General features: G+C 37.3%; 1 protein-coding gene across 1 annotated transcript in view; it reads left to right on the top strand.

Annotated features, from left to right (window-relative positions):
• Positions 1–7,840: 7,840 nt before the first annotated feature.
• The window catches only part of TRPC6 (transient receptor potential cation channel subfamily C member 6), a 146,065-nt gene continuing 133,104 nt past the window's right edge, over positions 7,841–20,801 (top strand). Inside the window, exons 1-2 of the mRNA XM_010358883.2 lie at positions 7,841–7,869; positions 7,988–8,475. Of these exons, the coding sequence (XP_010357185.1) occupies positions 8,306–8,475 (170 nt within the window). The 5' untranslated portion in view covers positions 7,841–7,869; positions 7,988–8,305. The remainder of the gene's footprint in view (positions 7,870–7,987; positions 8,476–20,801) is intronic.

The raw sequence follows: 20,801 nt of genomic DNA, 5'->3' as shown, positions 1-20,801 counted from the left end.
AGGCAAAAGAGGAGCAAAGCCACATCTTGCATTGAGGCAGGCAAGAGAGAGCATGTGCAGGAGAACTCCCCCTTTATAAAACCATCAGCTCTTGTGAGACTTATTCACTATCATGAGAACAGCACAGGAAAGAAAATAATAACAGCACAGAAAAAAATTATTATTATTATTTCTGGGCTCTCTATTCTGTTCCATTGGTCTGGGTGTCTGTTTTTATGTCAGTACTGTGCTGTGTTGATTACTATAGTTTTAGAGCAGATTTTGAGATCAGGTAACGTGATGCCTCCAGTTTTGTTCTTTTTCCTCAGGATTGGTATGACTATTTGGGGTTGTTTTAGTCAGGGTTCTCCAAAGAGACAGAGCTGATAGAATATGTAGAGAGATATATGAAGAAGGATTTATTAGAATTGGCTCACTTGATTTCACAGGTTGAGAAATCTTGCAGACCATCTTTAAGTGGGAGAACCAGGAAAGATAGTAATGTGTCTCAGTCCAAGTCCAAACTGCAGAACCAACAAAGCTGTGGTGTAATTTTCAATCGTGAATGCTGGTGAGCATGAGGGCTACATGTATGAGTCCTGGAGTTCAAAGACCAGACAACCTGGAGTTCTGATGTCCAAGGGCAGGAGAAGAAGGGTGTCCTGTCTCAGGGAGAAAAAGTGAGAATTCTACCTTCCTCTGCCTTTGCTCCATTAGGCCCAAAACTGATTGGATGATGCCCACTCACATTGAGGGTGGATCTTCCCCACTCAGACCACCAACTCACATGGCTAATCTCCTCTGGAAACATCCACACAGACACACCTGGGATAGCCTGATCATCTAATCAAAACCACAACTACCTGGGCTTCCCTTTTAGCAAAAGAGGAATCAGTTCCTCCTGAAACATTAAGAATAATGCCTTACCTGCTATCTGAGTATGCCTTAATCAAGTCAACTCCAAAGTTAACCATCACAGGGTTTTTTGTGGTTCCATGAATGTTTTAGAATTCTTTTTCTTTCTGGGAAAATGTCACTGGAATTTTGATGGAGAGAATCTGTAGATAACTTTGGGTAGTGTAAACATTTTAACAATATTAATTCTTCTAATCTATGAACATAAAGTATCTTTCTGTTTATCCATGTCTACTTTCATTCTTCAGTGTTTCATAGTTTACAGTGTCAAAGTCTTTTGCCTTCTTGGTTAAATTTATTCCTAAGTTTTTTTTTTTAACTATTGTAAATGGGATTGTTTCCTTGATTTCATTTTTGGATAGCTTTTTTAAAATATAAATGCAATTGACTATTGTATATTGATTTTGTATCCTGCAACTTTACTGTATTGTTTATTAGGTCTAACAGTTTTTTTTTTGGTGGAGTCATTAATATTTTCTAACTATAAGATTATGTCATCTGCAAACAGGGACAATTTAACTTTTATAAGATTTAACTTTTTGAGATTTGTAAACTGCTTTTTCTTTATTGAGATGGTCATATGGTTTTTGTTCTTTATTCTGTTAATGTGGTGTATGACATTTATGGATTTGTACATGTTGACCCATCCTACATTCCAGGGAAAAATGCCACTTGATCATGGTATACCATCCTTTTAATGTATTGTTGAATTCAGTTTGCTAGCATGTTGTTGACGATTTTTGCATCAATATTCATTGAGGATATTATAATTTTCTTTTCTTGTAATGCCTTTGTCTGGCTTTGGAACCAGGGTAATGTTGGCCTCATAAAATGAGCTTAGAAGTATTTCCCCTGCCTCAGTTTTTTGAAGTAATTTGAGAAGAATTGGTACTGATTGTTCTTTAAACATTTGGTAGAATTCACCAGTGAAGACATCAGGTCCTGGGCTTTTGTTTGAAAAAGATTTTGGTTACTGATTCAATCTTCCTACTTGTGATTGGTTTGTTCAGATACTCTATTTCTTCATAGTTTAGTCGTGGTTGATTGTAAGTTTCTAGGAATTTATTTCTTCTAAACTATCCAATTTGTCGGTGTATAGTTATTTGTAATAGTGTCTTAAGATTCTTTGTATTTCTGTATAAGTTGTAATGTTCTCCTTTTCATTTCTGATTTTAGAGTCTTCTTTCATTTTTTTATTAGCCTAGATAAAGGTTTATCAACTTTAGCTTTTCAAAAGGTCCACTCTTAATTTTGTTGCTCTTTTATATTGCTTTCCGAGTCTCTGTTTTATTTATTTCTTCTCTGATCTTTGTTATTTCCTTCCTTCTACTAGCTCTGGACTTAGATTGTTCTCTTTTTCTAGTTTTTTTGAGAAATGATGTTAGGTTGTTTATTTGAGGTTTTTCTTCTTTTATAATGTAGGTGTTTATTGCTACAAACTTTTCTCTTAAAATTGCCTTTGCTTCTTCCCATAATTGAGTAAGTTGTGTTTACATATCATTGTCTCAGTATGTTCTTTTATTTTCCCTTTGATTTTTCTGGGATCCATTGGTTGTTCAGAAGCATGTTTTTTAATTTCCAAATACTTGTGAATTTTCCAGTCTTCTTCCTGTTATTTATTTCTAGTTTTATGAAATTGTGGCCAAAAAAGATACTTGATATGATTTTAATCTTCTTAAATGTGTTGATTATATGCTTTAAAAGGCTCACCTATATCTTTCTTTAGTAGGTTTTACAACTTCTTGAATTATATTTGACTTATTAATGCATGCCATTTTTGACAAAAGTACGAGATAGAAATCTCTTATCCAGTTTGATTTATTCCACGTTCCTTCATATCTCCCATTGACTTAAGATGTGCTCTTTATCATACCACAAAATATTTTGTATCCTTTATTACATTCTTTATATATTTGTAGTTTGTGAGTACTAATTTATATTATTTATTGTGTTTTTATTAAATCTTTTGATATTTTTTAGACCCAAGTTTCTTTCATTTATTTTCTTTTTTGGATTTTTCTTTTAGATATTTATTTTTAGAAATGTGAAAAAATAAACAGTAGAGAAAAACCTGTCCTTAGACAGGAAGACATAAGTATTGAAACTACTACATTCTAACTAAATGTATAAATTTAATAGAAGTATAATGAAACTATCAATAAAATGTATTATATAATTTGATACAGACGTTTGATTATTTTTCAGTTAGGTCTTAGTGAAGATTTAGAATTTTCTTTTAATAGGTTTTACAATTCTCTGTTAAATATATTTCTACTTTATATTTTATGGCTTTTATTATATTTTGGCTAGCTATTGCTAATATAAGGGAAAAGTACTGAATTTTTAATATTTACTTTTATTATCTGGTACTGTACCAAACACATTTCTTACTTCTGAATCTAACTATTTTTCGTTAAAAATCTTGAATTTTTTATAGTAGACTATTAGATAATGTGTAAAGTAATAGATTTATGTTCTTATTTCAAACTTTTTCATCTCATTTTTTATCACGTTTTATTTTACTTATGGTTGAAGTTCTTAGCTATGTAAAATAGTAATGATAATGACAAACATCTTTGATTTCTTACATTAATGGAAACATCTTTGGTGTTTCTCCATGTTTTTATCTAAAATAGTTTTCTTCACCATGTTAAAAATTTGTTACTCTTAGTTTACGAAGCTTTTTCTTATTTTCTTTTACCAAATGAAGAATAGATATTAAATATTATCAACTTTTTGGATCCATGGAGATGATTAGTTTTTGAATTTTAGACTTTTTCTTAAAGGACCTTAGTGTTCATTTAATTTTCCATAAATATATTAATTTCCTTTGTAGTATATGTGGAAAATTGAGGTCCAGGTTGTATTTGAACATGTCCAGTGAAAAAAAAAAAACAAAAACAAAACAAGACAAAAACCAGCAGAAACAAAATAAAACAAAAAACCAAAAGCAGCTCAGTCCATTCTTGATATGTCTTCATTTACTAAACTTGGGTGACATTGATCTATAAATCAACAATCTTTTCAATGGTCTTCTAACTATTTATGAATCACTCCTTTGTTACCCAGTTCTTATTTTTCAATCGCGCTGACAAACATATCACACAATTGTTCTCTAAGTGAAACCATATTAATCACAAGTCCTTACAAAATAAGCATATGATAATGTCAGAATTTTGGACAACATCTATGTCAAGCTCAAATTAGAGCAAAAATGAAATTAGCAATCCATAGATTCTTCTATTTGTTTCTGATGATTAATAACATTTTAGCTGCAAGAGAGATACCAAATGTAAATTACTATTACCTCTTTATTTTAAACAAGAAAGTGAGGTTCAAAGATACAGCAGCACCTGCTCAGATTTTACTCAAACTGGAGTTTGCGGAGCACTTTCATTCATAGAGAATCAGCAGCCCCTCTGAAGCTTCTGAGGTGTTTCTGTTTTCACCTGGTTAATTCTACATGTGATAGGAATCGGAGCTCAGGGTTTCCATGCTTTAAAATATCCAGATGAAATCATGACTAAACTTTTATCTGTACTTCTGGCCAACCAGAAGTACATTTCCCAGAGAGACTTCTATGTTAGTGGGTTTCCATCAGCAACAGCAACTCACAAACTGCAGCTTTGTGTAACTTTTGAGTTTCTGGAGTCATTAAGCATTTAATGTTTTCTCAACCTTTTGCTCCTGGTGGCAATTTATTTTCCTTTCCCTTTAGGTTCCTTGCCTGAGACTTCCTAGAACAGCGGTCCTCAACCCCTGGGCTATGGACTGCTATCCATCTGTGGCCTATTAGGATCTGGGCCACACAGCAGGAGGTGAGCAGTGGGCAGGCCAGCAAAGCTTCACCTGTATTTAGTATTTACAGCTTTTTCCCATCACTTGCATTACCGCCTGAGCTTTGCTTCCTGTGAGATCAGTGGAGGTATTAGATTCTCCTAGGAGCATGAACCCTATTATGAACCATGCATGTGAGAATCTAGGTCGTGTGCTCCTTACAAGAATCTAATGCCTAATGATCTGTCACTGTCTCCCATCACCACCAGATGGTACCACCTAGTTGCAGGAAAACAAGCTCAGGGATCCAATCAAGTCTACATTATGGTGAGTTGTATAATTATTTCATTATATATTACAATGTAATTATAATAGAAATAAAGTGCACAATAAATTTAATGTACTTAAATAATCTCCAAACCATCCATCCCACTCCACAGGTCTGTGGAAAAATTGTCTTCCACGAAACCAGTCCCTGGTGCCAAAAATGTTGGGGACCACTGTTCTAGAGGACAACCCTTTTGCTTTACTCATTTTTCTTCTATCAGCTTTTCAAAACACTGTGTTACATATATTATATGTATAACATATATACACATAATATATATATTACATGTATATATGTAAAATATCAATTTTTGCAAAATCAAACTATTAATCAAACAGTGCAGATGTATAATGAGGCAAAGGTCCTCTCTCAGTAACATCTCTTCCTCCGTCCACAGAGACACATAACTCACCTTCATCCTCATTTCTCAGAATGAATTTTTTTTATTTCAATGGCATAAACATACTACATAAACTTACATAACCTATAATTGCATAGCAACTTCCAACTCTGTAAGAACTATCAGTCCTGCATTCACCCAACAATTTTTTTAACTTTAAAAACTATCGTTTCTTTGTTCACTCAGCTTTCTTCATGACTCCAGATCTACTCAATACTTCCATACTTGATTCAAAAATATATTATTTAATCATATTTGGTCTTTTTTAAAAATTGGTTTCATCATGTTTTTAATGTAAAGTGATAAAACTGCATAGATAACTATAGAATGCAGGAAGTTAGAGAGTGAGGTGTAATTGTATACCAGCTTATTGATGAAAAAACTGAGGCAGAGAGAGATTTAATGACCTCTCTGAAATCATGCAACTTCAGTTAGGGAAGTGGCCGAAATAAAAATCCAGGCTTTGAGACTTGACCTAATGATTCCACTTCATCATGTCATAAGCTCTTTCAGAATCTTCTAACATTTGTACACCACCTTATTCCTTCTGGGTACTCAATAAATGCCTGGGCTTGTTGGTCCAGTACTCACTATACTTCAAAAAAAAAAAAGAGAAAAGCATGTCTTATCTTCCCACGTGATAAATTGATGTCAGAATAAAAGTTTACTGTAGTAATTTTTTCAGTGTGAAGGTTGTTAACTGTGAATGAAAAACAGTGTTATGAGAAAAGGCACAAACAGCTCAACTAACTGTAACAACAGTAAAATAAATGCTGTCTCAATTTTTGTTTTTTTCCTTTCACATGAAAGGTTAACACTTCAACTGACACTACAAGTGTTTACTAATTTGGCTTTAGCTCACAGAATTTGAATTGGGTGGAAAACCTTTGAATATTACTTTTCCCATGAATGTTTTCCCCATACTTGGTGTTGCCAAAGAGATTACCTTGGCACTGTTTAACTTAACATTTATTGGCTAATTCATTCAAGCATCAAAGCTCATGAATACTTACAGACAGCAGTTGCCACAAACAAATATTAGGCAGAATATCTTATTGCTAGGCATAAAAACTAGAAAATTGTAAGAATTTTAAATTATGGCTCCACATGTTGAGAGATCAAAAAGGAAGGCTCTAACTTAAATCAGAAAAAACAGACTTCAGAATGATACGAGGGTTGTTTGTTTCCCCAGGGAAAATGTTCTTTCCAGGGCCAAGAGCATTTTCTTATTGTTTCTATATTCCATCCATCCACCCACCCATGCAGGCAGGCTCCCTACACACCTGTGTCAAATACAAAGCTGGATCCTCAGGACACAGTGGCTTCTGGTCTCTCTGAGTTTCAGTTTTAAATTTAAAGGCAAACTCAGAAGTTTCTAAATGTGTGACCTCTTTTCCCCTCTATCAAATCAATTGCCTTTTCCCAGACTTCCAACATTCATTTTGTTGTCCACCTGTTCATGGGAAGCAAGGGCACCTTTGCAGACAGATTTCAGTCTGGCTTTCTTTCATCCAATTGCAATGGGCCTCTGATCTTTTCATGGCTGGCTGCTTGCCATGCACTTCTCAACGAGCACCTCCTTGGAGGGGCCTCTTTTAACCATCTCATCTGAAGTAGTCATTCACCAGCTTCCATCACATCAACCTGTTTTATTTTCACTGCAGCATTTGTCCTTGGTATTTTTTCATTTGCTTATTTAATTGGTCCCCCTTTCTGCCATGAAAGCTCTATGAGGGCAGACAGGTGCCTCATCTGCTTGTTTGCCTGCGAATTCTGAAATGATTTGAAACGCAGTTGGCATTCATTAAATATTTGTTGACTGAATGAATGGATTCTTAATTGGCTACTACTGCTTGAAGGTCTACAAATACTGATTCATCCTTGTTGACAAGTTTTTACTTCTCACACGTGTGCATATTAATCAGACTTTAAAACTAAGTCTTAAAAATAAAAACAGCTTGGAAACGTGGGAAACATCTGGCAGAGAAATCATTCTGGCATTGGCAGTGATGGAAGGGAAATTTTTTTCTCTGAAGTAAGCAGGTTGTTGGCCTCTTTATCGGTATCATTGGAAAATGCTTGCCTATTTTTGTTGATTTTCTCAGGAACTGGGAACATCTGACGTTGGGAACATAAAAAGTCCATTTTTAAAGCAGAGTCATAATAACTTTAGGAGTTGAGAATAAGAGAGAAAATGCCCAAAGGAAATGAAGGCACTCTGGAGAAAGAAGAGGCTCGTGTCCCTTTTAAGGAACAGATTTCCCTGGCTTTTCGAGAGTGATACCTAAAGGAAGCTTCCTAGAAAGTCCGCAGTTGGTATCCTTACTAAATAAGCCAACTAAATAGTAGAGGGGAAAAAAATAATGCGTGCCTGGCTCCTCCTAGTTCAGGCTCATACCGCCTCCTGAAAGTTGTGGCTACAGCACAGGCTTTGGCTGTTTTCTAGAACGTCGCTCGGATCCCTTTAAAGGTGGGGATCTTGACGGAGAATGCAGAATGCCGGGGGATGAAGGCGGGAGCTGAGGGCTGGAGAGTCTCTGTTGACATAGTAACTCTTCAGCTCTGTCTCCCTTGCTCTCCGCTCTTAGGCTTCGCTACCACCAGCGGCCCCGCCTGTGCCCTCTCTGCCCGGGAGTCCCGGACGCATCCTCGCGGGGTCTCCTCGGCCTGACCAGCTGAGGTCAAGGTCCCCTTTGCACCCCCTTAAGTGGTGATTTCTCCCCGGGCCAGTGGGCGAGCTACTTGCGGCGGGCGTCTGCACCTCCTGCCTCATCGCCGTCCCCTGGGCACCGGTCTGCCCAGGACCAGTTCAGCCGCTGACGCGCGCCCTCGGCACCGGGTGGCCGCTGGGACTGCCCACTCGGCTCCCCCGGGAGCGGGACCCAGGCCAGTCGGGCGTTCCCGCCATGAGCCAGAGCCCGGCGTTCGGACCCCGGAGGGGCGGTTCTCCCCGCGGCGCTGTCGGAGCCGGTGCGCGGCGCAACGAGAGTCAGGACTATCTGCTCATGGACTCGGAGCTAGGAGACGACGGCTGCCCGCAAGCCCCGCTGCCTTGCTACGGCTACTACCCCTGCTTGTGAGTGCCGGAGCGGGGCGGATAGGGCGCGGGCTGCGCGGAGGGAGGCTGTGCACTCGCAGGAGTGGCCGAACCCGGTCCGCGCGCGTTCTGAACCCGCGTGTGTACCTCCTAGGACGGTGCTGGGAGGTCAGCGAGAACCAGGGCTGGGACCTGAGTGAATGGAGGGGCGCGCGGGGAGTTGGGGGGAAGAGGGTGTCTAGGTTTGCTCCTCGTAGGTACGCATGGATATGTTTGCCCACGAGAGTGAGACCGCAGAGTACCAACACCATTGCAGGTGATCAGATGGGTGGTCGATTTCTCCAGACCCCTTCATCCTGTGCTCTCCAAGAGACAGGATCGCTGCGTAACAGGCGTGATCTGAACAGGGGGCTGATTCAGATGTGCGCTCGGGTGACTCTTAGCTTCTGTGGGAGAGATAACTAGAACTCCAAGGGCTGGAGCCGCCTGGGTGCGTGCGGGTAACTCCTGAACTCGTGCGCCCGGCGGCGGTCTCCACGCTTGGCTTAGCGTTTCGGGCTAAGTGCTCAAGTCCTTGGACCGTGGGACAGCCAAAGTTAGATCAGGACCTCTCCCCGCTCCTGGGGCCTTGGGATGAAGACAGAAGTAGAACCAATAGGCCTCTCCACCGGCAGCGCGAAGCTTTTTACCAGGGGCGTCTGGGGAGACCAGGCTGTTAGGGGCGTGGGCTGGGAGACTCACGGGCTATAAAAGTGAGGGCGTCGGGGTCGTTTGTGTTGGGCTATGGGTAACTACAAGCTTTTGTTTATGAATCTAGGGTATTTTTTTCTTTTGGCTGGGTGGGTGTGGGAGGGGAGGTAAGGAGTAAGCAGAGTGGACTCCAGAAGAAAAGACTCTGCTTCCCCAACACTGCTGTGACCACATGTGCAGCGGGCAGATAGCATTTCTGTCCCATTGCCCCTTTGGGTGATTGAGTAGTCAAGTTTCCTGACTTGTCACATCCACCCGCAGGCGGTTTCCCGAGGTTCTAACTCTATAAACAGCTTTAGTTGTAGGGAGGAATCCTCCCCATAGGTGCCTGGCATACCCTCTTGATAGATGGGTGCTGTGTCAGGGCTGCCCAGCCTCAAGGCCTGCGGTGCCCTTCTGAAGTAAGAGGTGAGCCCCAGTAAAGGGAGCATCTAACTTTTCTCAAAGATAAAGGAAAATAGTTAGAACTGGTTTCATTCATCTTTGTGCTGTGCAAGTTAAGACCTTTTACAATTATGCATATATTTTTCTTTTTAAAAGTTCAAGACATAATTCCGTACCATACAATTCCCCCATTTAAGTTGTACAATGCACTATTGTTTAATACATCCTTAAAGTTGTACAGCCATCACCAATATCTAATTCCAGGACAATTCATCGTCCTTCAAAGAAATCTTATACTTCATATGTTAAATTAGAAGATATTTTTATTTCTCATAGTACAGACTCTTCCAACTTTAATGGGTAGCATACAAATCATCTGGAAATCTTGTTAGAATGCAGATTTTGAGAAGGCACGTCTTAGATACAGCCCAAGATTCTCCATTTCTGACATCCCTCAGATGATGACAAGGTTGCTAGTCCGTGGATCACCTTCTGAATAGCAAGGTGATATATGACAAGAAAAAAGAGTGGAAAAAAATAAATTAATCCTGGATATTCTGAAATGCTATTTTAAAATTTGCTTCGAAGGTGTAAGTTTAAGACATAGATGGAATTTTTATTGGCTTAAACTTGAGATCTCTGATGTCTGAGGGTTATAGGTTTGGCAACATTGCCTCCTGGCTAAACTAGGTGACTAAAAATTTATACTGCTTTTTAAAAATTAGACTGTCCCATGAACAAAACCTTTTTTCATTCTGTAATCCCTATAATCACTTGTCACTGTGTCTGTCAAAAAATTATTTGATTAAAAAAATTTGTGGTTATGTGTCAGTAGTGAGAGAGACTAAAGTAATAATGCCAAGTTGTCCTGAAAACTTTCCCTAGTGCTTTCTTCAAATGTGCCTTACTGCCTAATTTGTCTAATTATTGTCATTACGTTTTTTTAGCTATAGGTTCTCACTGTTACCCAGGCTGTCCTCAACATGCAGTATTTAGTGAATATGTATTTTTCTCCCTTAGTTCAAGAATCCTGGACTATTAAAAAATAGAACTGAGCAGCAGAGTGATCAACAGAAATATTTTAATGTGCTTCAATTCATAACATCCACCCTCTGCATGATGTCAGAGGTACTATAATACATGTAAGAGTGAGCCATGCTCTAGAATTTGAGCTTGGTTTTATGTTAATCTATTATTTCCAAAATGTTCTATAGCTACATTTCATCCACTGTTTTCTCTGACAAGGTTTTAATTGTTTTCCAGTTGAATAATCAACTAACAGAAAAATTTTAACCAATAAACAAACGTACTTCACACCTATGATGTATAAGAAAGAGCTAAAGAAAATTATTCCCTCTGGTAGAGTAGAAATCAACTCTTCCATATGCTTTTGACTTGTGAGTTACACAATTTGATTTTTTTTTCAGAGTGGGGGGTATACCATTTCTGAAAGTGGCAATCACTAGTACATTTTAGATATGAATATTGCCACTCTCTCAAATCATTGAGATTTTCCCTTATGAGATTCCAAGTCTTTGTAAGTTGTCATTTCTGTGGAATGAATTATATGACTCTTGCCAAAAATTTCTCTTTCAGTTTTCTTATTTAGAAAGATTTTACATATATTTATGGGGCTTTTACTTCTGAAAATTGTGGTAAATTATCTTATTTGTGAGCAATTATGTGTTATAAGGCCTTAATTGTTAAAGTAGTAACAAATTGAAATGGTGTTTAGAAGAAAATGACTCAGATTTTCTCTTTGTTCAACTTTCAACAGCAAATCAATTAATACACTCTATTGTTATCAATTTGTAATGGCTATTAGCAAGAAAGGCCCATGTCCTGCCAAGGTCCCAGGAGGCATTTCAGATTTCCTTTATTTAGAACTTTAAAGACATGTCTGTAGTTCATCACTTCTGAACTTGGGGAAGAATCCCAGACATTAAAAAAAAGTTAAGCAGTTCTAAAATCTCAGGATCTGGAAACACAGTCCAACTAAACTTCCTAACTGGGAAGGAGTAATTGATTAATTATGAATGATGAAACAGTAAACTGTAAACTAAAGCACTGGCAATGCAGTTGACTAAGACAATCTGAAAAATTTATGGTTACAGACACCTAGCAGTACTGAATAAAAGATTTTAAATGATTTTAAAACATTTCCCAATTTTGTGAAAAATAAAAGGGTAATCTACCATGTGCTAAGAACAAAGACAAAGATTGTGAAGTAAAGATGTGGTTGTCCTGTGAGTTATGCATCTCAGTGACCAAGGAACCTGGAATCTAATGTCCATATGAGACAGAAAGAAGGCAAACTCTTGGTGCCAGATGAGGCAGAGAGCTGGAACTGAGATATCCCTGTCCCCTGCATAAAACCATTAAATAAAAATGTAGGCTAGAAATATATGCCCACCAGCATAGAGTGAGAACAGGAAATTTTATTAGTAAGGAGAACTCTCCCCCTTGAGAATATTGATTTTGGGGTTTTTGTTTTTATATCCTACCTAACTAGCCTAGAAATTCTCAACTTGGAAAATACTCCTGAGGCTCCTACAAGAGTAAAATATAAAATCATTATGAAAGACTAGTACCAAGCATCTAGATTGCCTAGGCTTTTCAAGAAGAAAGCAAGTCCTGCTAAAGATATGCTTGCTATAATGAATAACAAAACACACAAGAGAACAGTCAACCAAGAGTGAGAGTCAGTGGATGATACAATCCATGAGTGAGAGGCAATATAAGACATGCAGTAGCGAGTGGATTTTTTAAAAAGTTGAGATAATCAACATGAAAAAGAATATTTTAAAGTATGTATAAATGTTGACAATATAAAACAAGAAATCAAACCTTAAGAAAAAAATGACATTTTTAAAGAAAAGGACAAATAGAACATCTATAAGTAAAAAATACAATTCTTACAAAAATTCAATGGAAGGGTTAAATGCAGATTAGAGCATAATTGATAATACCCAAAATGCAGAGACATAAAAAATATTTTATATGAACATTGTTAAGAGTAATGGAGCTAGAAGGTAAGAATTCCAGGAAAAGAAAACATGTAGAAGTGGGATAGGCAACACTTGAATAGATAATGGGTGAGGATTTTCCAGAAATAATGAATTTTCATGTTCATGAAGTATACCAATATTACTGTAAAACAGAAAAACCCTTTTAAACATATCGTTTAAATTGCAGAACACCAAAGAAGAGGAAATACTAAAAATTAATCAAAACATAGAGATCTGAATGAGAGTTTTAAAATTCAAAGTATTTACAGTGGAAATGCACTCATAGTATATTTTGATATTACCTTGGTTATAGAATGTATAGCTTGTAAGAACTATGGATTTGCCATTACATAAAAGGTTTACTCTCTAGTTTTTAATGGAGTCAGTGCTCCAATGCTGATAAGGTCTCTGATGGATATGTACTAAAATTTTTTTAAAGGTGACTTATTGAATCGCAGTCTTAGGGGAAACTGAAAGTGATTCTTAATTTTATCCTCTATTTCATATGAAATAGAGGATAAAAAATGACTTTTTTATATAAACATGTCATTTATAAAAAATGACTTTTTTATAAAAAACAAAAAATGACTTTTAAAAAATGAGTCACAGATCCTTTAAAACTTTATTGACTTCAAGAGGGTTTTGGATGACCTGAACCCCATTTATGAACCCCAAGATCCAGAGTTTGAATTCCCAGTTTAAAGTAATGTAATATCAGAGACCACAAATAAATAAAATCCCCCACATAGTGCTTTCTTTTCTCCAGGCAAAAAAAGTTAGTGTTGAACACACTGATAAATAAATAAGGGAATGAAACACTCAAACTATAGGCTAGAGAATCTTTCCTGATATTACTTGCCAATAGGGTAACTTACTCTCTTAAAGAAGTTTAAGATTGAAGAACATGGACTCAGGCCTATGCATCATATTAAATTATCATACCCTTGTTATCTCTCCCTTGTTTTTGGCAACCCTGTTCATTGAAACATCTGCTACACATTTCTACACTTATTTGTTCACATGTCCTTTTCCTCTTACTAGAGCGTAGGCCACAAGAAGTGGGTCTGTCCTTCATCCCCCTATGCTTAACACAGTGCCTGGCAAAGAGAGGTGCCATGTAATTTATTCCTCAACAAAGATATTTCCTCCTCCTTGGTATTTATTCTAATAAGAAATACAATGATGCCAGCCACTTTAATAAAATAGCATCTGGACAGCTAAGTTAGGTAGAAGAGTGAATGTCTATATCAAAAGAGATACCTTTATCTTATATTCCAGCTGCCTGTCACAAAGACTCATCTTTCAGGGAATCTTCACTAATCACTACACGCTTCTTTTAGCTCTCTAGCCTGAGGCTCTTCCCTTAAAGTTCCCTCTGCACACCTGAGGTGAGGATATCTTTACCAAAGAGAATTACTAAAAAGGGAAAAACTCCTGGCTGGCTATAACTGCTCTTTCAGCTCATTTATGGAGTCTCCTAGGGACCGACCCTTGCCTGGACCCAAGCATCATCTCTCTGGCAGTGAGTGTTCTTGCTTTCCCTCTGCAGACTGTCCTCAATCAATCTAGTCCTTAGTCCTAGCCCAGACTGAAGAATGACTGCCTTCCCACCTCCCACCACAACCTTTTTCTTTGGTGTAATATCTACTTTCCAAACTTTATGTCTTTTAAAAATTCTCCTTCTTTCCTAGAGGATTGACATTAGATATGTCTACTGCTTTAAGCAAAGATACCACCACTGACCCACAGAGGTGTGGCTTTACTTTCTGACCCCAAAGGGGCAGTCACATCAGAACATGACAGCCCAGCAGCAGTATAAGGTATTTCCAAATAAAATTAAAGGGCTGATTTTCTTACAAGACATATTTATTGAATGATACGTGAAATCAATAAAAGAGAACATGCACGACACCATGATTTCTTATACATATGTAGTGGTTTAGAATGCAGAAAGAATCCTATAATTTATTATACCCTTTGAAATAGCATCTATAACCATAAAGCCAAGACCTGGACTTTGGTGAAAGATTTGCAGTGTGGAAGCTTGCTCTTCCAGGGGAAAAGCACGTGTAAAAACCACCTTTGAATCTGGCTCACCTTCTATTAGGAGTAATCATCTCCCCCAACCACTTGGATTAATGGGGGGTCTCATAACTGATGACTTTGAAGCTCTGTGTTCTGCATGGAAACGACCTGTTTTGTGTTGAAACCTCCCCTGGCTTGAAGTAATCAACTGCACTGGTAACACATTATTATCATGAAACATTTTTAGGATGCTAGCATTGTAGGTTGTGGAATGATTGCCAGATGTTCTTAAAAGCCCACATTTATTCTGTAACAAAATGTTTGCCTCCAGGAAGAGATTGCATAATTTTTTTTTTCTCTAGACAGTTATGCTCCTTGAGTTGTAAGAAGTAACTTCATAAGGCAATTCATCTTAAAGAAGGTAAAAGTCATAAAAGGAAAACATTTTCTTGAGTCCATTCTTATTTTTCTCCCTCTTTCATAAAAAATGCCAAATATAATTGGTTCCAGTTGGATACAATTACCATGTGTGATTGCTCTTTGTTTAGGAATCTTCTGATGGCTTTCAGTACATGCAGAAGTGCTCATCCATATGCCAAATTTCAATTAAACTTTGGCATCTAAAATTTGATATGCTGCTCAAGAGGCTTTAAGCCATTGGAACTGACTGAATCACAGTTCTTATAGAATCTCTGTTTAGAGCAGAATACAGAAATGAGTGTTACACATACTCAAACAACCTATATGATTGCAGCATAACTGTTCTCCACCTAATTCAGCTCTCAGCCATGACAAAGAGGAGAAATGATGTTAACTAGAATTAGATACAGTTTAATGTAAGTTGCTGTTTCTGTAAAGGACTAATCCAAAATATTTATGTATATTTGGGGCAACTAACATTTTTTGAATACCTATTCTGTAGCAGGTTATTTTCTAGTTGTCATACAAATGTAATTTGATCTTCAGAGCATCCACTCAGCTATTTTTAGCGTCCATTTTATAAAGAACAATGTTGAAATTTAGAAATGTTAAACAATGTGGAGAAAGTTATACAGCCAGTAAGTCGTTGTCAAGTGGGCAAAACCCAATATATTTTGGGCTGGAACACGCGGACCGAGGGGCTGGCAGGTTGCACGGAGTCCTCTATTCTCTCAGTATCCCATATCTCAGTCCTCTATTCTCTCAGTATTCAGCCAGGCACAGCTGGATACAGGTGGATTATGCTCTTCAAAAGTGCACTCACCCCCATTCCTTCTCTTCTCCCTTTTCATAGGAATTTGGAGAGCCACACATTGGCTCTGATCTAGTGAACTAACATTCCTTGTGCTGTGCTCATTATATCTAAGTTATATCCTGGGTGCAGGCAGAAGACTGGAAGAAAGGGGCATAAATAGCAGTAATAAGTATACTTAACCCTCACTTTCTCTTTCTGTTGAAATCTTAGCCATCTTTGAAGGTCAAGCTTTATATCTCCCTTATTTCATTAAGTCATTAATCTATTTATTCATTCATCTCTATTGATTTTATATGATTATGTCCAGCAAGCATAGAAATAATAGCTAGATTTATTAGAGATTTCTGTGTGCTAGGCCATTCTCCATGTGCTTTGTAGGTATTAACTCATTTAATCCTCATAACCTATGAGATACGCATTTGTATAATCCTTACTTTACTGATGAGGAAAGGAATCACAGTAAAAAGAAGGTAGGTGACTTGCCAAATGCTACACAGCTAGCAGTTGGCACAAATGGGAAGAAAGAAAGGGAAGAGCAAAGGATTTTGTTTTATCTCTTATTTCAATAAAGAGTGAAACTAGGTTTTGGAAAATTGCCAATCTTTGTCACCAAAGGAAGACTATGAACGTAACAAAATTGTGTTACATTCCGATTGCTAATGTTACCAAAGATCTACAAACTGATCATGACTAAAGATGGTGAAAGGCAAGGCTTTCTTTTACTTTTCAATGCCATCATGTGGATAAAATTGCTTCTCTGCTATAATGCAGGTTGTTTTAGAGACATTGACTCACATGACAGTGTGAAACTGGGGATTTCACCACAAGATTTGCATAATTTTAAAGCATTTACATGGTATTCATCTAAAAATATAAGTTGCTGGGAATCAATTATAGTGTGGATAGTCATGTTAAGATTGACTGCCTATTCAAAGCAGAGTTCATGTTTCAATTGCAGCAGCTTTGGTTTGTGACACAAAAAGCATTTTGTCCTGACTTGTAGTAGCACAAAACCTTCAAAAAAAAAAAAAAAAAAAAAAAAAAAAAAAACCTAGGAAGCATTCTTTTCATGGGACTCGCTAACAAAACTATCTTAAGAGTTATGAGTCATAATAAGAATTATAAATGGCAATTTCTAAAGGTAACTTAAAAATTCTTTTAGGGAGTTAAACTGTTACAGATAAAAATCATTTTTGTTGTTACTGTGTTAGCCTTCTTGAAACAGAATTTTGCATGGAGTAGATTGAAGGGTGGCAGAAGCAGCTATAAAAAGCTGATCCCTGGGCAGTAAGAAAATCCTCACACTTACCTAGAGGAAGGATTTCTGCAGGAACCTTTTTCTTGGAAGGGCATTGAAGGCCAGACACTGTATTCCATCTGGAAAGATGCTTAATTTATTTCAACAAACATTTGTTTAAGTTCCTTTGGTACATTAGGCACCATGTTAGGGTAACCATGAGTACCATATAGCACGAAGTCTAAGCTTCTATCAATTGTAACCTGCTCTGACATTTTATGTATCTTTAAGAAGTAAGCAAAAAGAAGGGTTATCAGTTAAATTATATCTTAGATTTGTATTTTATACTTCTTAAAACAGTTCTTTATACTCAATTAGATATAGATTTGGATCATATATAACTCAAGCACATAATAAAAAAGATATAAACAAAATACATTTGTTATGGTATTCCTAAGTTCCTTCACATTTAGGGATGGAGTCTTCAGAATCGCTTTTCAACTCAGAAGCTTCAGTGCCCATATTTTTTCACAGTGCTGTGCTCTGTGCTGAAAGGACATTGGTGATAAAGGGTTTCTTTAAAACAATCTAAAGAATCCATAATAGACCAAAAGCTTTTGGTGCTAGACTATTAAACTGAGTTTGCAATTACATATAGCTAGCCTATTTCAACTAACAGTTCCAGAACGTGGCTAAACAAATCTGATTCCACACTGTTCCTCATGTATTCTCCACCCTTCTCACACACACACACACACACACACACACACACACACACACACACACACGTTTCTTAGGCTTGAAAGGAGCTTCACTACTGTTTCCAGGATTTTTTTCAAGCCATGCCATTCATTCTGAAACTCTGGATGCCATTGTTTTTAATGTTGGCACATGCACTGATGATGAAAACTATGTCACGGTAATGACTGACACTTGACTGACAGTGATTGCAAGAAGGCTTAGGTTATAAGACATGTTGTATCTAGAGAAGTTAAAATGGGAGAAATATGTGTCTTAGAATCAATGAAATATGATGTTCAGTGTGCTAGAGTTACTGTAAATGAGGAAGAAGAGGAAACATGAAAGATTACAAGGCAAACAGTATTGTTTATGATCTGTCCAAAAGCTAAGAAGTTTGGATTTTATTCTCTAGCTGACTTTAAAACACAGATAAGACTATGCCAGGCCCTTGCTTTATTTACATTAGCTTATTTGATCCTGATAACAAACCTGGGTGGTTGGTAATATTATTTCTACTTGTAAATGCAGAAAAAGAAGTTCAGAAAGGTAAAATAATTTGCCAAAGAATTAATGGTTCTTAAGTATCTCAGGATTTGGGCTCATATTTGACTGTTTTGTTTATTTGCTTGTTTGCTTTTACTGTTCTACGCTTCCTCTGAAGTAGAATACCAGTTTGATGAGGAAAGGATGTACTCTGTAAAAAATGACTAGCATCTGGTAGGGACTCAAGACATATTTGTGAAATGAATAAATCAATGCCTGCCTTATACAAAATGATTTCAGTGTATTGGCCTTATCTCTACAATTCTTACCTCTACGGACATCATACGGTATCACCAGACTTTGCCTTTAGGGTATCAAGTTTTCATCTTAGCATTTTTAGAAACACATTATTGGAGTTTTATATTCTTGAAGCTTAGGTCATTTGACAAGTTGCATTTTTTAAATTAAACTTTAAATTCTGGAGTACATGTGCAGAACGTGCAGGTTTGTTACATAGGTATACGCATGACATGGTGGTTTGCTGCACCCATCAACCTGTCATCTGTATTAGGTATTTCTCCTAATGCTATCCCTCCCATAGCCCCTCACCTCCCGACAGGCTATGGTGTGTGATGTTCCCCTCTCTGTGTCCATGTGTTCTTCTTGTTAATCTCCCACTTAGGAGTGAGAACATGTGGTGTTTGGTTTACTGTTCTTGTGTTGGTTTGCTGAGAATGATGGTTTCTGGCTTCATCCATGTCTCTACAAAGGACATGAACTTATCCTTTTTTATGGCTGCATAGTATTCCATGGTGTATATGTGCCACATTTTCTTTATCCAGTCTATAATTGATGGGCATTTGGGTTGGTTCCATGTATTTGCTATTGTGAACAGTGCTGCAGTAAACATACGTGTGCATATGTCTTTATAGTAGAATGATTTATAATGCTTTGGGTATATACCCAGTAATGGGAATGCTGGGTCAAATGGTATTTCTAGTTCTAGACACTTGAGGATTGCCACACTGTCTTCCACAATGGTTGAACTAATTTACACTCCCACCAACGTGTGAAAGTGTTCCTATTTCTCCACATCCTCTCCAGCATCTGTTGTTTCTAGACTTTTTAATGATCACCATTATAACAGACATGAGATGGTTTTATGGTTTTGATTTGCATTTCTCTAATGACCAGTGAAAATGAGCATTTTTTCATATGTTTGTTGGCTGCATAAATGTCTTCTTTTGAGAAGTGTCTGTTCATATTCTTTGCCCACTTTTTGATGGGGTTATTTTTTTCTTGTAAATTTGCTTAAGTTCTTTGTAGATTCTGGATATTAGCCCTTTGTCAGATGGATAGATTGCAAAATTTTCTCCCATTCTGTAGGTTGCCTGTTCAATTTGATGATAGTTTCTTTTGCTGTGCAGAAGCTCTTTAGTTTAATTAGCTCCTATTTGTCTATTTTGGCTTTTGTTGCCATTGCTTTTGGTGTTTTAGCCTTGAAGTTTTCGCCCATGCCTATGTCCTGAATGGTATTGCCTAGGTTTTCTTCTAGGGTTTTTATGGTTTTAGGTCTTATGTTTAAGTCTTTAATCCATCTTGAATTAATTTTTGTATAAGGTGTAAGGAAGGGATCCAGTTTCAGTTTTCTGCATATGGCTAGCCAGTTTTCCCAACACTGTTTATTAAATAGGGAATCCCCATTGCTTGTTTTTGTCAGGTTTGTCAAAGATCAGATGGTTGTAGACGTGTGGTGTTATTTCTGAGGTCTCTGTTCTGTTCCATTGGTCTATATATCTGTTTTGGTACCAGAACCATGCTGTTTTGGTTACTGTAGCCTTGTAGTATAGTTTGAAGTCAGGTAGAGTGATGCCTCTAGCTTTGTTCTTTTTGCTTAAGATTGCCTAGGCTGTGTGGGCTCTTTTCTGGTTACATATGAAATTTAAATTGGTTTTTTCCAATTCTGTGAAGAAAGTCATTTGTAGCTTGATGGAGATAGCATTGAATCTATGAATTAACTTTGGGCAGTATGGCCATTTTCATGATACTGATTCTTTCTATCCATGAGCATGGAGTATTTTTCCATTTGTTTATGTCTCTATTATTTCCTTGAGCAGTGGTTTGTAGTTCTCCTTGAAGAGGTCTTTCACATCCCTTGTAAGTTGTATTCTTAGGTATTTTATTCTCTTTGTAGCAGTTGTGAATGGGAGTTCAATCATGATTTGGCTCTCTGTTTGTCTGTTATTGGTGTATAGGAATGCTTGTGATTTTTGCAGATTGATTTTGTATCCTGAGACTTTGATGAAGTTGCTTATCAGCTTAAGGAGATTTTGGGCTGAGACAATGGGAATATACATTCATGTTCTTTGCAAACAGAGACGATTTGACTTCTTCTTTTCAAAACTGAATAGCTTTTATTTCTTTCTCTTGCCTGAATCCCCTAGCCAGAACTTCCAATACTATGTTGAACAGGATTGGTGAGAGAGGGCACCCTTGTCTTGTG

This window comes from Rhinopithecus roxellana, chromosome 15 (assembly GCF_007565055.1).
Source record: "Rhinopithecus roxellana isolate Shanxi Qingling chromosome 15, ASM756505v1, whole genome shotgun sequence".
NCBI classification, from domain to species: Eukaryota; Metazoa; Chordata; class Mammalia; order Primates; family Cercopithecidae; genus Rhinopithecus; species Rhinopithecus roxellana.
Note: the sequence above shows the minus strand (reverse complement) of the source record. Positions and strands in the feature narration are given on the sequence as shown.